The following is an 18,184-nucleotide window of genomic DNA, read 5'->3' on the forward strand; positions in this document are numbered from 1 at the left end:
ACTCTCAATTACTACTGGGGAGACAGACTATAGACATAAGCAGAAGACAATGCATAAAACAGCTGAGAAACAGGTTAACACAAAAGGTAGTTCTGTGAATAAAAAAATTACCTGAACCACAACACCACAAAATATATTTGTTTCTTGTTTTAACTGCATGTGGCCCTTTAAAAGGAGAATGTCCACCTGCATGTGACTGACGGTTGGATTCCAGAGAAACAGACAACCCAAAGGCAGTCAGCAGATTAAGTCTGGAGAGGGAATAGCAACAATTTTGGCAGAAGAATGGTAGTAACCATGGAGAAACTGAATTATAAAGTGGAGGGGGCTGCCATGACTTTACTCTTTTAAAAACACACAGAAATACCACGGATATTTCCAAAGTGATTTTAAAGTGCCATGTAGTAAATGTAGAGCAATCCTGACCACAAAAGGCACCACTGTCAACTTCTAAGACACAGTCACGGCATTTAAGTACTAGATTCTTGAGGTAATGTAGTCAAACCACAAAATATATTTTTAAATAATTATAACGCCTTAAGCAAACTTACACGTGAGGGAATTTAAGGGTTGTGGCTAGAATCACTCTTTAATTTCCACATCCTGAAACTAAAAGGAAGGAATTTAAAGCAAATGTTTTCAAAATCCTTCCAAGAATGTTTGCAAAATAATATTTAAAAAGTAGATTCCAGAAGCTTACAGTGTCATGTCCCATGTTTTAGTTGCGTGCTGACTGTACTTCAAGTCATTTCATTATTATGAAAAAGTGAATCTGATATAACCATTTCCAGTGGCCAATGCTGTTCTGTTTGGGGACTTGAACATTCCATGGGAGGGGCTGCTGGGACAGAGTTTCAAGCAGCTAGACATGGAGTTGGGAAAAAGCAGAAGTTTGGTATGAAAGAAACAACTTAGAGCACATTACAGTGTTCTCTTAATTAAAAACCCACACACCATTCAACAGCCATGCTTTCTTCTTGGACACTTGCCATTTCCTTTAGATTTCCACTTCAAACTATGCCTATAACTCCCCATTCTCAGGAGGCTGGAAGTCTGAGGACAGCCTGGGCTATTTAGTAGTTTAAGGACATCTTGGGATCATAACAAGAATCTTGTCTTAAAAAAATATATTAGGCAAATTATTATAATTAGGTTATAAACATGGTATACGGGAATAAAGGCAAAAGCACCAGGGGATAATTTAGACATCAGAATAAAACTGTTTCCAGCTCAACTAGTTCCAGTGGAGAATTTACAGACTCCCTGTTCTGTGTTCTGACAGGGTCACTAACAACAGTCCATGCAGAGGTAACTGTCCAAACTGCTGAAGGATTTGATAAAGTTACCCTCTAATACAAATTCACTAAAACTTCAATTCTTTTCATAGACTAGATCATTAAACCAATCACCTGATACAAGTTAGTATTGAAACTATACTGTTTAGAACACTCATTCTTCATTTCAGCCTTCCTGTCACCCTCCTCCTCTACATCTCTGCTTCTTTCTCTCTTCCTCTTTTTTTTTTTTTTTTTTTTTTTTTAAAGTGGTTTACATGGCAAGTGTCTTATCTGCTGAACCAGGTCACTGGCTCAGCATTTTCATCACAGTAGCATTTTGTGATAGATTATGATCTACTGAAATTATAGTATATACTACAGAGTGGTTTGAAGAATCAATCTAATCAATCTAAATAAAAAACCAGGAGTCAGATATCGGGGTAAAAACTGGGAAGATCAGAAAACCCATGGCAGGCACCAGTTGCTTCCTACCCATCTCCACCCTTCGTCCAAAAGAGCCAAGTTCTTGTCTCTACCCCATCTCATCACTTCCTGTCTCTACCTCCCCAGTGCTGGGATTAAAGACGTGAGCCACCACCACCCAGCTTCCATGGTTAACTAATGGCTAGCTCCGCCCTCTGATCTCCGGCAAGCTTTATTTGTCAGAACACAAACAAAATATTACACAACAGTGGTTAATTTTAAATTGAGAACTTATTTATTCCTAAGTTTTGCTATTACTATTAAATGTCACTTTCTCTACTATGAAACAGGACAGAACAATCACTTTCTGAAAATAAAACTGCACAAATGCTTTCAAGTACACCTGTGACAACGCACAACACTCATAATGCTCTCAAAGGCATTTGACGTCATTTGAGTTTTCTGATACAGCCAGTCTTTGAAAAGTGTTTGGTGTATGCTACCACAAGGTTGAGTCTCTAGTACTTACATTGCACTGTAGTAGGTCCCAGATCAAAGACATCACCCAAATCCAAAAGCTTATCCACAAAGTTAGAAAGCACCAGAGAAACTGCCTACTTCTTTTCATTCCTCCGGAATAACACCTTCATATGTATAATGCGCACTTCATTCAATTAGAGTTAGACAAGAGCAGAAGTCATCTGAAGTTCAAGTCCTTAGCTGATGTTCAGACTTCAGAACTGTGATCTTAGGAGCAACTTAGTCTCTGCCCTCACCTCCCACATCTGGAAGGCAGCCCTGAGCCCAAAAAGCTGTTGAGAGGATTACTAGGAAAAGTGTGTAGAACAGTTCCATCAATACCAAGTAATTAAAATTCTCAAAGACAGAAAGTGTGAACACCACAACTAAGGAAAGTCTCTACTCAGGTTTACTCTCAGCCAATTACTGTTTTCTCCTAAAGGACAACAGGGAGTATGGCACAGACAACTCCTGGAGTTTCAGAAACTAGATTATACACTGCTGTGTTCTCCACGTCTGGGAAGAGTTCTGAGTTTGTTTCTTTTATCGTTGTGTCTTTTATCTTACAAGTCAAATTAGAAATGCAAACCATTTGAAGAAGGAAGTATTATGAGATGTGAATTTGTTCTCTAATTAGAATTAAATTCCTCGGGGAATGTCTGTCCTCTCAGTAGTCTACTAAAGGCACACCTAGTAAGCAAAGTCCTCAAGTTCGAACAGCTGGCTTAAAGTTTGACAATCCAGCCAATTAGTACTCGAGTAGCTAATTACACTACTTGCCAAATTGATGTTTTACTGTAGCTAGCAATTATCTTGAACTACAACATGGTTTCATTAATGAAAATATTTATGTGAATATAAATCACCATAGTATCAGCTTTAGAATTTGTTTTATTTATGATAGAAGTTGTAGAAGTCTGGTAACCAAAAGTATAGAAAATTGTCATCCAATCTGATCAATCAACTTTATGAGCTTTTTAAAATTTCACTGGAGTAGAACACAATATTTTATTTATTAACAATGGCAGTCATATGAACGCCTCTCTCCCTTTCCCCCCTCCCTTTCCTTTCTTCCATCAAGTGATTCAAATTGCATGCCTAAGCACCCACCACTGTAATCTTGGCATTGCTCCTGATAATCAGGCACTTCATAATTTATGTTAAGTGGTTGCAAGATTCTTTAGGAGAACCTAGAATCATGCAACTTGGTAATACAGAATTAGTGAGATCTTAGTTATTACTGTTTAAAAGGAATAAGGTTCAACTATCTGGTCATGGGTGGAGGAAGCTGGTCCTAACATTTACTTTCTTCTTCCTCAACCTCATCTAGCCACCTAACTCAAACAGTTTAAGAATGAAGTTCCATTCCCCTCTTCCTTTCCCATCATATCTCAGATATGCTTAAGTTTTTTTTCCCACATACTAACACTGTCCTTTCTAATTTACATTTTGCTTCCCTGTGTTTTCCAGTTGTCCTGCTCAGATTTCTGATTTGTTTTGCTTTGTTTTGAACTAGACATTAGCTAGAGTCATTTGGGAAGCGGGAACCACAACTTTGAAAATGTCTCTGGAAGATTAAATTGTAGGTGAGCCTGTTGAGCATCTCTTGATTGATATGGGCTACGCTTGGGCAGGTAATCTGTGTTATACAAGAAAGCAGGCTAAGTAAACAACACTGGAGAGAAGCCCATGAGCAACATTTCCCCATGGTGGTACTGCTTCAGCTTGTCTCCAGGTCCCTGCCCTCAGTTCCTGTCTCCGGATTCCTGCCCTGCTTGAGCACCTGCCTCCGGGTTGCTGTCCCATCACCTCAGTGGTAGACTACTACCTGAAAGATGAAATAAATGCCTTTCATCCCAAGGTTACTTTTGACTATGATGTTTTATCAACAAATAAATCAAACTAAACCTTATTATCAATAAAATTACACCTCCAAAAATTAAGACAAATTGTGAATAAAATGTTTTATAACTGTACTCCACACATTTCTTCTACAAATAAATGGTTATTAGAAACTATGAATTATCTAAAGAACAGGTACAATGTCATTATATATAATAATGTGGTCTGTCAGTATCACTTGGTGATTGGTTACAGAACCCTCCATGGATACCAAAACCAGGGGATACTCAAATCCTATACATAAAATGGTACATCATTTACATACAAGCTATACAATCTTCCTGTATAATTATTTATAATACCTAATGCTATGTAAGCAGTTGCCATTGTTCAGAGTATAATGACAAGATAAAGCCTTGCCTGTGTTCAGTCAAGAGAGCCACCAAGGCCTAGCCATGTTTTCAATTCGTGGCTGTCTGAACTCATGGGGTAAAATTCACACATGTGGAGAGCTGACTACACTTGAAAGAATAAATGTGTCTACATTTTCAGTTTATTCCACAGGCCATAAGCTTTAAGCATGCCCTGCATCCCTGCTCCACTATGACTATAACTCATCATTGTGGACTTTTCAGGTCACAAAAGATTGTTTTTCATTTCATTATAAATAATACTTTGGCCCTACAATGTTGTATGGCTAGATATTCAACTATGATCCAAACATACTTGTAAAATGTCTGACTCTAGGTGTTTTAAGTCATTAAGAAGCAACATGGGCCTGTGTTTCTGAGCCGAAGAGCACTTTCATGTAAATTCTCAAGAAGGGATATGTTACACAGGATGCTGCATAGTATTTCACATTTTCACACCAACACAAGTGAGAACCACTGCTATTTCTGTGGGGGGGAAAAATCAATGTTATAAAAGGATGGGACCACAGCTCAACAAACTTGTTGCTTGTTCTTGTCCTTATTTCAATTTTATGGCAATAGGCAAGTTCATTATAGAATGGAATATATATAAGCCAGACAATGGTGGTGCACACCTTTAATCCCAGCACTCAGGAGGCAGAGTCAGGCAGATTTCTGTGAGTTCAAGGTCAACCTGGTCTACAGAGCTAGTTCCATGATAGCTAGGGCTATTGCACAGAGAAATCCTGTCTTGAAAAACCAAAATAAATGAGTATGTAAGTAAAGAAAGAAATAATTTTTAAAAAAGCAGTAGGATGGTTGTGGTGCATACCTTTAATCCTTGGGAGGCAGAGGCAAGTGAATCTCTGTGAGTTCAAGGCCAGCCTGGTCTACAGAGTTCCAGGACAACCAGGGCTATACAGAAAGAAACCCTGTCTCAAAATGAACAAGTATTTAAAAAGAATGGTGTTTATATGGCTTCATATACTTCCTTGACACTTATATTTTTTGTTATTGTTGTTGCAGCTTATAAAGCTAGAAGGAAAACAAAATCAAGAGTTATGGCAAGCCAAAAAGTGTAACTAGTAACTATTTTACCCAAGGAATGTTTAACTACTTGTATAAAAATTTAATTCTTGAGAAATTAAACTGAAATTATTCTTCTTTAGGTAGTACAATCAAGAACAATACTATTTACTGTACACATTATACCTACATTTTAAAAAATTCTTCTAAGTGTAAAAATGAAAACAAATCCAGTAGATGAAGCTACATTTCTCACCAAGGATGGGACTAGAGAACAAAAGCTATGGCAACCTTCCCCTCTAAGCTCTTTAATAAATATTAAACTGCCTATTTAGAAGGCATAAAGTTTAAAAAAAAAAAAAAAGTCAATATACACAGCTGGTGTGTTTGCAGGGTAGGGGACTGTTTTCCACAAGTGCTCCATACACTTGTCAGACAACCTACACCATGTCAAATACTCAATTTAATTTCATGTTTTATAGTTTGTTTTCAGGGAACAAATAGGGCAATTTCATCTAGTTCAAACACATTTAACTTGAAGGGCCTGTTAATTCTGGCCTTTCAAATACAAGGCAAGATGTAGCATGTCCAAGACAACTGATACACTCTCTTAATCAACTCAATATGACAGCAGATAAATAGGAATGCAATAAAAGAGACTAGGTAGGGCCTACTCTTTTAAAAGCTGAACCTACTTTTTAAAGATTCACTTGAAAATTTTCAGTCCATAAAAATATTCTTCTATTTTGCTATAAAGGCTTTGGGAAGTCCCAGAAAGCAAAGTTGAAGTTCATTATCAAAGCAGGACTTAACCTTTGGACTCTATATGTTCATTAATTAATTTGCCTATTTTGATTGCTATAGCTTCATAGTAAATCTAATTAGGCAGTGTTGAGTCTTTAGCATTGGGTGGGTTTTTTTTTTTTTTCTTTTCAAATATGTTTTAGCTACTTTTAATTCCAATACTTTTCTGTATAAATTCTAGGATGTTCTCACTTTGTGCAAAACTACAGCCTGTTGGGATTATATTCACTACTGATTTAGAGAAAATTGCCATCTTTTTAATAAGAAGTCTACTCACTTGGGAACAAAGCATAGCTTTCCATTTATTTTGCTCTCTATTCATTAAATAGGTCTTCACTTATTTTTCTTTAGATTTATTTATAATTTTTTATATTTTTATTTTCATATTTTTAACTGCTAACATTTCTACAAAATGATCAGCTGAAAAATTCAATTTCTAATTGCTATTATGTAGAGATACAATTGTTTTTTCATAGCAGTGTGCAGGAGAAATTGAGGAGTTGTTTTTGTTTGTTTGTTTTACTTTTAAAAAAAATATTTGTGTTCCCCTGCCCATACAGTTCTACTTCCCAATTAGCTAGGTAAGAGACCAAGACCCCAGGTATGGTTGTACATTCCTTTAATCCCAGCCCTGGGGAGGCAGAGGCAGACAGATCTCTGTGAGGCTAGCTTGTTCCACAAAGAGAGTTTCAGGATTGCCAGGGCAACACAGAGAAACCCTGTCTTGAAAAGCAAACAAAACAATGACAACAAAGACAGATCAAGAGTCACATAACTAGGAAGGCATAATGTGTTGAGACCCTGGATGAAATTCCTATAGAAATTTCATTCCCATTATCATATTCAAGTTAAAGAATAACAACTACCCACCTAGGTAAAAATGTAAAACTATGTTCCTTTCTACTTATTAAAAAAGTATTACAGTTACAGCACAGAATACATGAAAATGGGGGGAAGACATACAGCAAACCACAAAGACAAGGGTCACAAGGTAGCAGTGGTCAGGACAGATTAGAGAGAACAGTGTTCAGAGCAGTAAAAAGGAAAGTTCCAGGCCATCAATATCAACCACTGTCCCTAAGAATTATTACAGCTCACATATCCAATCATTAACAAACCCGAGTTACAGCCTAGAAACTGAGTCTTCATATTCTTCTCATTCACCACAGAGCATCTACAAAGCTAGATCGTATGTGCAACCACAAGAAATCCTCAAAACTTTATCAGTAATTATAGGGGTGGTATAAACTCAGGACACAGAGCTACAAAAAGACACAACAGAAGGAAGACAACTGCCGGGTCTCTGGCATGGTTAGTGGATGGTAACAGTTTCCTGCCCTCCTTTCTCGGGGAGACGCTCCTCTGAAGATGGTGTCCTCCAACAAGGCCATGCTCTAGCATCAATGTCCCATGAAGAACAGTAAGAAAGACCTAGGTTTGAAAGGATGCTAAAAGCTTCAATTGAAACGGAAGACTGGGTTATTTTCTTGCTCTCTGCTCAGTACTCTCCCAGGAGGGCTGCTCCCATCTCCTATCACAGAGATTTCAGCAGGACACTGCACATCTACACTGAAAGGATGTACAGCAGCAGGCTCAAGACGACTGTGGAAAAGCCACCAACAAGAACCAGAGAAGGTTCATACAAAAGACACAAGAAGATGAAGATGGCCAAGATGGAAAGACACAGCTCAGAAAAATAAACTGTTGAGGGAATACACATTTTATCTGCAAGGGTGAGGAATACATATTTTATCTTGGGGAAGGATACATATTTTATCTGTGGGGGGAGATACACATTTTATCTGTGGGGGAATACATATTTTATCTGCGGGGGTATATACATTTTATCTTCCACTAACTTTAGATAAACATATCTACAGCATCAAGACAACCACAGTCCATCCCCAGCTAAATGATTAGCAATAATTTCATTTGTTTGCTGTATCAGAGTCATGAGAAAAACTTGTAGAAAAACAATGCAGCATTATCAAATGCAAAGATTTCCTGTCAATCAAACAAACATTTGCTTTTTCCTAACAAGACGAAATTGCCAATTGGCAATCACAATAACTGGTGATTCCCCAATTGTGAAAGGAGTCAAACTTAATTTGTTCTTATTACTGATATTATTCTGCTAGCTACTTACACTGAGGGTCATCCTGTAAGCAATCCCCACTGGACAGTGTATGAGACACAGATGCACACAGCTGCCTCACAGTGAATTGTAAAATATAGCCAATGCATCTTTATTGTTAAGTGCCCATGTATTAGGTAACAAGCACTGCTCAAAGATGAGAGCTGTAAATACAAGCAGAATTATGAAACTCAAAAGAAGAAAACCCCTCAGGGTACTGGGAGGAGGCATCCTGCTTCCCATGCCGTGAGTCATGGGCACTCGGTGTAGGGAAGAGCTGCTCACTCCCTCCTGGGAACATCTGTAGTGCTCCCTGTCTCTGTCATTCCTCTGGCACACTATTTGAAAGTGGTAATTTCTTACATAGAGCCGTCTGATCTGAATCGATGCCCAAAGGGCAACAACAACACCTTCCATTCGTTGGCCCCTCCCACAATTCCTCACAAAGAGAAGTTCTTAATATTAATTGACTATTGCTAACTGCCATTGAGTAAGACAACTTTGAAGCATGGCTATACGATCTATGCTTTGGCTATAGACTTCGACACTTTGGACTGCCCCTATAATTCTGAATTTTCTGAAAAAGTTTAGTGAAGCAAGTGGAACAACAGAGTTTGTTTAAAATAAGCAAGTTTTGTCACTGGGCAATGGTGGTGCATGCCTTTAATCCCAGCACTCAGGAAGCAGAGGCAGAGGCAGGCAGATCTCTGTGGGTTTGAGGCCAGTCTGGTCCTACAGAGTGAGTTCCAGGACAGTCTCCAGAGCTACATAGAGAAGCTCTACCTCGAAAAACCAAAAAGGAAAAGGAAAAAAAAAAAAAAAAAAAAAAAAAAAAGAAAAGAAAAGAAAAGAAAGAAAAAAAAAAGCTAGTTTTGTGACTGATTTTAGATAAAGAATTCTGTTATCTAGAGTAATCCCAGCTATAAATAAAGGTCTTCATATATCTCAGTTAACAGTCTTCCAAATCAATGGGTAAAAAGCACCAACTCCAACAAGCAGATCCCTGGGAAACAAGCAGTTCCCTCCCCTAGGTAATAAGCAGTCCCTCTGGGGAACAAGCAGCCCCCCCCCCAAGTAACATGCAGCACCCTGGGCCAAGTTCTCCCTTGACCTCAAAATCAACAGTATCAGTACCCAAGTGTCATTCATCTTCCTGAGCCCTGGTCTCCAAACATTCTTCATATCTGCTCTAGACTCATCTTCCCTTCTGTGCCTCCCCAAGGAGTTCCCATGGCACACAGTGGTTAGCAATTTTGTTCTCAAACTGCAGCATGCATCACCATGTCCTCAAGGACAAGCTCCTGGATTCCCCTGAGAGCCTTGTACTTCAGTGTCTCTGTGGTGCAGGCCTGATCATGTACAATCTAACAAGGTTCCAGGAGGGTCTACCATTGGTCCAGATCCCACACTTGGAAGGCTATTTATTTATTTGCTTTATATTTTTTTGGGGGGGGGAATACAAGGTTTCTCTATGTAATGGCTGTGGCTACCCTGGAACTCTTTCTGTATTTCTGTACACCAGATTGGCCTTGAACTCACAGAGATCCCCCTGCTTCTGCCTTCCTTCTGCTGGGATTAAAGGTGTGTGATACCACGCCCAGTCACCAACAAAACTTTGGAGACTATTCTTCCAGTTGATAAAACTTTTTGTCCACACAGGTGGTGTGCATGGGACATGAACCACACCACAGCAAATAGTCCTGGACAACCGAAGTGCAACTAACTTCCATGTCCAGATACAATTCAGCCTTCTGGACCAAGTGACCACCATTCAGTCCTCACTGCCCAAGATGCAGCAACAGGAATGTGACCACAGCAGCCTCCAGGGTGTTTCCTTCACCCCCTCACAAGGCCAACCCCTACTGTTCTTTGAGGCATGAGTTCTGGGGAAACTTCATGCATGGAAACCTTCCTACTCTTCCTGTCAGCCAAGTCAAATCTTCCTGTGAGATCTTACAGAGCCACTGACTGCCCTGGCTTCACGACCTTGACATAGTTACATTTGCTTGTATCAGTGTTTTATTAATAGTTCCTTTCTGCACTGGAACATAAGCTCCCAACAGATAGGAAGTGCTGACTCGTGCTATGGCAGGCATATGCAGTGAGTTCAAATTAATACTAGCAGACTGAACTTTTCCATCCCTGAGGAGGACGTGATGAAGCAATTCTTTCTACACTCTACCAAAACCAGGATTACTGAAACAGAAATACAATTTACTATTGGTTATCTGTATTTCAGCTACTCAACATGCAAAAAAAAAAAAAAAAAAAAAAAAAAAAAAAAGACAGAAACAAAAATGTCTTAAAACATAACTTACCTCTTCTGAATAGTTCTTGGAGACTCTCAGCACTTTGGTTCAATACAGCCCATATCTCCTCCTCCTGCAGTGGTCCACCTCGAACCTCCAGGGCCTCTGCTAGTGACACATGCATATTATCTAGGAAGTAAAAGAGAAAGCCATCCATGAACAACTGAACTTCACTTTTATCAGAGAAGTCTCTGTATCAGAGACAAGCTATGCCCGCCATTCTACCTAATTTCTCAGTGTGGCCTTCAATCTAAATACAGACTTAAACTTGGAAAAAGTGAAGGACCTAGAAGAAAGCCCCTCAATTGCCTAAGAGCATTAACCACAAAGGCAACTTACTGGGAAGAGCCAAGGTGACTACTTCATGAGAGAAGATAGAAAGCATGGGAGACCAGGAAGTCAGCAAACTATAGATGATGAAATAAATAGTTCAAGGTTTTTGATGTTCAGCTCCAAGTTTCATCCTTTCCATCTCAAATATAAAGAATAGAGAGAAGACCCCACAGACATCAGAAGATGAAAATGAAATACAAACACATTCCTTGTGCACATTAACTGATTTTCGTAAAGATATATGTTATCATGAAAATTTTACACTGAAGGGAATTAACTATTCCTAGACTCACTATGCTTTTAGTTAACCCCCTTGCTCCCAGGAAAGGCATTTCCCTTGGCACCTATTTCCCATCTGTGTTACTATAAATAAAAGACCCAGAGACTGATATTGGGGCTCAAGCTTCATGCTGAAGATCAGAAAAGCAAAGCATCTGACCACTAGCTCTCACCTCTACTTCAGAATAAAAGATGTTCCTGGCTCCACAAAACCTCAACCTCAGACTGTAACCTCTCCTTGGTGTGGCTGGAGAACCATGAGGCTTCAAAGTCTTCCTATCCTTCGTGTGGCTGGAGAATGAATGCCAGCTCTGAGACCTTGCTGCTGTCTTATATACCCACCCCTCCCCAATGCTGGGATTAAAGGCTTGAGATTCCAAGTGCTGGGATTGAAGGCATGAGCTGTTCCTCTTCACTCTTGTGTAGGCCATGGTGGTCATGAACTAAGAGATTTGTCTACCTTTGTCTCCTGAGGTTGAAGGTGTGTGCTACCACTGCCTGATCTCTATAGTTTAAGCCTCACTTTGCTTTCTGACTCCTCAGGCAAGCTTAAAAAACATCATAAATAATATATCACTACACATCTGTGGCTTGGGAAGCCCCTTTGGGTAGGTAGCTATGATGACAAAAGAGGTCAAGTCTGTGACCATATTTTATGACTTAACACTGCACAGAAAAGTTTCTCTGAGGCAGTATTTTTATAACAACTTTTCTAGTGTTTCACTAGGTGATATGCCAATCTATTTCTATTGAGCTTAATAATTCTACTTTAATTTGGGAAGGAGGAAACTTAGCTTCTCAAGTCTTCCCATGTGTATTTTCCTGAGCTAACAGATCTCAGAGAAGAGGATCCTTACAGACTTCTGAGACTTGTGGTCCCCAAAGTCTGCCTAACTGAGATGCTAATGTAGATGAGCACTAGCTGGTAGACAGACAGATGCCAGCAGGGTCATAAACAGACTGGAGGGACTGCACGGCTTAAGCGCAGAAGTCATCTTAACTATACTCATTACGTCTTCAAACCTTGGGATAGTGTCTGCTTTGTTAACTAATCTAGCCCAAAACTTTTCTCCTACTGCCCCAGCCTCCAAATAGGTATGGATGCAGGTATGACATAATGCCCAATTTAATTTTCTCACATTTTAACTCATCTAAAATAGGGATGTCATTTAAAATTCATAATGTACCACTATGATTGCCAACACTTAAAAGCAATTCTTAATACTCAAGGTTGAATACCATCATGCTGTTCATAGACTAAGTGAAATGTGACAAGTGTGCACAGTATTCCTAGTCCTTACACTAGTATTTTACTATGGGTTAAAAAAAAAACTGAGAAATATCAACAACAAATTACAAATCCATAGGAATCTTTGTTTTGATTTTTAAGAAATTTTAAGCCAATGGAAACTTACTACACACACACACACACACACACACACACACACACACACACACACTCCACAAAGACATCTGTTTAGACAGGTGACTGAATTTACCCAACCACCAAGAAGACATTCAAGTGATCAGAAGGGATAAATGGAAAACAGGTGGCCTCTAGTTAGGAAAGATAAATACAGGGGGAGGGTAACATACAATAGTAAGGATGGAGGGAAGATAGATACAGGAGGGTAACATTGTAATAGTAGGGATTCTGTAAAACATCCAAGTTGGTGTACAAATGTACACATATAGTTTAAATAAAAATTTCCGTTCCAGCTAACAATGATCCCTACAAGAACCATAGACTGGTTGGCAAAAAAAAAAAAAAAAAACCACAATGCCAGGTATGAGAAGCCCTCATTTTAGTTGTTGGTCAAAGTTGTTCAAGAGATTCCCGAAACATAGGCTAATTCTACTGCTGCTAGTTTTCTAGCAGAGGTAGAAGGAAAGTTCGGATTCTTGAAGATACTGTGCACTTTGGACACACGGGCCAGAGACAAAGATGGATCTGAGTGAATGCCTCCTCCCTGAGAACTAACTTCCATGGTACCAGAAAATGTCATGCAAGTTTCCAAAGGAGGAAAGCAACCAATAGTCATACACATCTAATGGTGCCTATGATCCACACAATGGCCAGCACAGCATGATAACCCTAAGGGTGCAGTACTGGCACATATACCTTCTAGGTAACCAACAACTCTCTAATTGAACTTAAGACCCACTTAACAAGAGGAAAACCATGCCTGGTACTGGAAGTCTAGCCAACTACTACTAGAAAATTTGTCTTTGCATCAAACAGAGATCATTACATAAAACTGTAATTGATGAAAATGCAAAGATGTAGAGCCCAGTAACATCACCTGATGTAACTACACTACAACTCTTGCCTCAAAGTAAGGCTCAAGAATCATTGTGGAAGAGGTGTCAAAAGGATCATGAGAGACAGAGAGGGACAGAGTTTGCTGTGAGAGTGTCTCTTATAAATGTCAAGAGCTACATTCAGACTCATCAGCATGGATGCTTAAACATGAGCTGAACAAGGACATCACCAATAGGCATGCTAACATGGAAGGGGAAAAGCCCAATAGGCCTCAATCCTCGACAAAGAACTATAGGCAACTAAGGAATGCTAAGGTCAGGGGAAAGTATTCTCCAGAGAAACCCACTTCAATTGGTTATCCAATACCAAATGGTCAGACCAGGAAACATTCACATACAAGTAACATACAGACTGAGCAGGTTCTACTTATATATTTAGGAACACCACACACACACACATATACACACACAGAAAGAGAGAGAGAGAGAGAGAGACATAGAGAGAGAGAAACATAGAGAGAGAGAGTTCCAGCTACAAGTGAGATCAACTTTGTCTTTTAACCTATCTATATGTATCCCGAAGAAACAAATAAAAACCATATACTACTTGAGAAGCCTAAGTAAGAAATGAGGTTATTTACCTCTGCCCACACCAAATGTGTCTAGGTTTTCATGTGCTTCATTATAACAACAGCATATCATTATGAGAGCAGATGCATTGCTAAGAGATATGTGGGTTATTATCTTCCTCATGAAATGTTTTAATAAACTGAAGTTTCAACAGAGGCATCAAGATACTATTAGCAATCAGATACTAGCATGACTTGTAAGAAGGTATACCCTGTAGCAAGTTTCCAAAGTGGCTGAGAACCGGTTGGATGGCTCCTAAGCCTACACACCCTGCATAAAGTTGCACAAGCAGGGCTTCTTTGAAGAAGGTTGTGCTGGTTTTCATGTCTCCCCTAAAGCTGAAGGGGTGTGGGAAGGGGCCTTCCTCTCCTCTCCAGGGAGTGAAACAGGTTGCACTGGGACCATGTGAAGTGCTTGACGTGTTCTCTGGAGTTAGACCAGCATCTGATACACACAGGCATTTGAAGACATTGGTTATCACCCAAGGTCCCACATGTCATCATGTGAGGGGGCTCATGTCATCAAAGCTGGCCACATTTTCATGGATGGGAGAGGGCAGAGGGCAAGTTCTGCACAGTGGAAACCTTTCCTGGAGGATGAGATGCCCCCAAATGTAAGCAGTAGCAGTAGTTACACAACTCTGTGCAGACACTAAAGCCACAGCAGGAATACACTAAGCAGGCGACTTTCAGGCTCTGTAAATTTCATGTTGAAAAGCTGTTTAAAAAACAGATTTCTCCACACCAGGAGAGCATGGGCCCACATAACCAACTAAGCAGGGCTCACGGGTGCTCACAGAGACTGAAGGGGGAACTCTTGGGGGAGAGGGAAGATGGGGTAGAACTGGGAGGAATGAAGGGAGAGGGGTTTGGAAAGGTCAATAAATTAAATAGCACTCACTGACATGCTAGATCTGGATGACAGAAGAATCCCAGAAAGTGAAGACGGATGAAGAATAACATTACGATAACAACCACCACCAAAACAAGCATGACCATCCTAGCACTCAAGTCCTCAGGACAGAGCTGGTAGTGTAGCTCAGTTTATAGAGTGCTTGTCTGATATATGTAAAGTTTGGAATTTGATCCGTTTATCACATAAAAACCAGACCTATTGGCATATGACTGTAATTCTGCATTTGGGACACAAAGGCAGAAACATCAAAAATTCAAATTCACCCTCAGTCATGTAACAAATTGAGGCAAAAATTGAGATCTAGAAAGCCTGTATCAAAAACAACAAAACAAAAACAAAAATTATTAAGAAACCAAACTTATTTGTTTGTGGTATAAGAGCAAGAACTAAGATACAGACTAAAGACATAGGAAACCTGTTCACAGAAACTATAGCAGAAAGCCATCAAATCCAGAAAAGAAATGGACATCTAAGTACATCAAGCTAATTTAGCATGGCCATAAAATCCAACCCATATCATAGATGAAATGCCACAAATCAGGAATAAATTAAAACTATAAGAGGCAGGAGAGAACTGTTATGCTACTTAAGAAACTGGCCCCTCGGAGTAACAGCAGAGACATCAAGCCCAGGAGAACCCAGACAGGATACTTCATGCCTTGAAACAAAATAAGTGCCAACTAAGGTCAAAAGAGAATTAAGGAAGAACTACACAGCATTAACACAGTAGAGCAAAATGAAAAAGAGAGACATCAGTTATCTTTCAGTAACTAAACTAATTTCCAGTTATAAGACAAATTATCTGAACAGATTAAAGCACAAGATCCAACTGTTTGCTGTTTGCAAGAAGAAGCTCACCTCCTGGATAAAGACACATATGGACTGAAAATAAAAGGATGGAAAACTATATACATACTTGTTGTTGTTGTTTTGTTTTTTTTTTTTTTTTTGTTTTTTTTTTTTTTTTTTTGAGACAGGCTTTCTCTGTGTAGTCCTGGATATCCTGGAACTCACTTTGTAGACCAGGATGGCCTCAAACTCAGAGAACCCCTATCTCTGTCTGCCGAGTGCTGGGATTAAATGTGTGTACCACCACCACCCAGGAAAATTACATTCTAAATAAATGGAATCTTAACGCAACGATAGAGCGAATATACTGGCCAATCAAACTTCAAATCAAAATTAAAGTGATAAAGCTCACTGAACTATTATGAGGGCAACCCGCAGGTAACAAAATAATGGTGAACAGCTAAGCTTCATCTATTGATGGACTAAATTTATACAACAAGCACTACTGGAGAGAGAGGTCCAAATATAGTGGTAACAGGCAACAACAACCCATTCTCCTCACAGTTGATTTCTACCAGACCTGTAAAGAACTACCAAAAACACTCCTCAGACTACCCTATGAAAGAAGATACAGAAGCACTTCAAACTCAGGCTCAGGTCTACATTACTTTGATTCTCAAATTAGATAAGAATGCAATAAACTATAGGTCAATTTCCTTCATGAACACGGATATGAAATTCTTCAACAAATACTGTACACTGGAGCTAGAGCGATGGCTCAGCAGATAGAAGCACTTACTGAAAGGCTTTCTGGAAGGGATCCACATGAAAGAAAAATAATTTTAATTTAAAACACAGCAACAAAAGTATATTTTTCCAGAAAAACAAACAAAAACACAACTCCAGATCATCATGTTAAGGGAAATAAGCCAGGCTCAAAAAGACAAATAGGTCATGTTTTCTTTTATTTATAGAAACTATTAAAAAGTAAATGCAGAAGGGACGACTTGGGAAGAGAAGATAAGGAAGGAGAGGTAATGGGTGAATATAATCATGAAACATTCATACATGTATGAAAATGTCATCACAAAATCCACTATTTCGTACAATTAAGGTAGACTAGTAAAATATTTTTAAAAGAGCTGGGGCTGTGCTGGCAAATGCCTTTAATCCCAGCAGCTGGGAGGCAGAGGTAGGGGTGTCGGTGAGTTCAAGGCCAGCCTGGTCTACAGAGTGAATTCCAGGGCAGCCTGGGCTGTCACACAGAAAAACCCTGTCTTGAAAAATGTATGTATGTATGTATGTATGTATGTATGTATGTATGTATGTATGTTTGATAAAAGGAGAAAGAAAAAGAAAATAGAAACAGACCAATACGTCTTCCGTATAACCTTACGACAATCTCTGAATGCTCTGTACATCATTAGTGACAGTTTTTCAGATTACAGAAGTAGTACTGTGTTCATACTGTCAACAAGCTCTCCAAAGTTTTGGGCAGCATCCCTCAACCCAACTACATTAATAATTCTGAAGGAAATGTATGACTGTCCACAATAAGTGGGACAAATGATTTCTTCCTATCAGTTTAGTAAGGTCTTACTTCCAAAAAGGAGAAAACAAGTATTTTAAAAGGGGTTCAAGAGAGTGGCAATCTGTTCGTACTTCTTACAGTGATCATGAGCACAAATTTTGTTAAGGGGGCATGCTGCCCTTAGAGGAAATCCTAGTGATTAGTGAGACATAAAACCATGACTCAAGGATAGAACAGAACCCAAATAAAAATTTTAAAGGTAAAGGCAGATGATATTGAGAGGTTGCTTTTGAGAAGGGAGATACCATTTTGAATTAAGATTAAATTTCCTAAAGTGAACATAAGAGTTTTTAATCCCAGAATTGTTAATGTGTCCCACAAAGGACTTCTTCCTGCTATACCACCACAGCCAGCCATGCACCCCAGCATACAGTCTGCTTGCTGGGTGTATAGAATTCAATAAGCCAGAAAGTAGGGGTAACATCCAGTTAGAGGTATCACAAACACAACAAGTTGTTATGTGCTTTGTGGAGAAATGGGGAGGTTTCACAAGAAACACCCAATTCTTAAATATAGACAAGAAATAAATTATTACCCAGGATCAATTAGTTATAAACTTTGGGGTACTTGAAAAGAAACATATATGTGGACACAGAATGTTAATTGTTATTTGACATTTATTTCTGAGAATATTTCTACTC

The 18,184-nt window shown here is 39.1% G+C and overlaps 1 protein-coding gene across 1 annotated transcript in view; it reads right to left on the reverse strand.

Annotated features, from left to right (window-relative positions):
• Ptpn13 (protein tyrosine phosphatase non-receptor type 13) overlaps nucleotides 1–18,184 on the reverse strand; it is a 163,526-nt gene that overhangs the window by 117,226 nt on the left and 28,116 nt on the right. Inside the window, exon 2 of the mRNA XM_051198176.1 lies at nucleotides 10,754–10,873. Within this exon, the coding sequence (XP_051054133.1) occupies nucleotides 10,754–10,868 (115 nt within the window). The 5' untranslated portion in view covers nucleotides 10,869–10,873. The remainder of the gene's footprint in view (nucleotides 1–10,753; nucleotides 10,874–18,184) is intronic.

Source organism: Phodopus roborovskii, unplaced genomic scaffold (assembly GCF_943737965.1).
Source record: "Phodopus roborovskii unplaced genomic scaffold, PHOROB, whole genome shotgun sequence".
In the NCBI taxonomy this organism is placed as follows: Eukaryota; Metazoa; Chordata; class Mammalia; order Rodentia; family Cricetidae; genus Phodopus; species Phodopus roborovskii.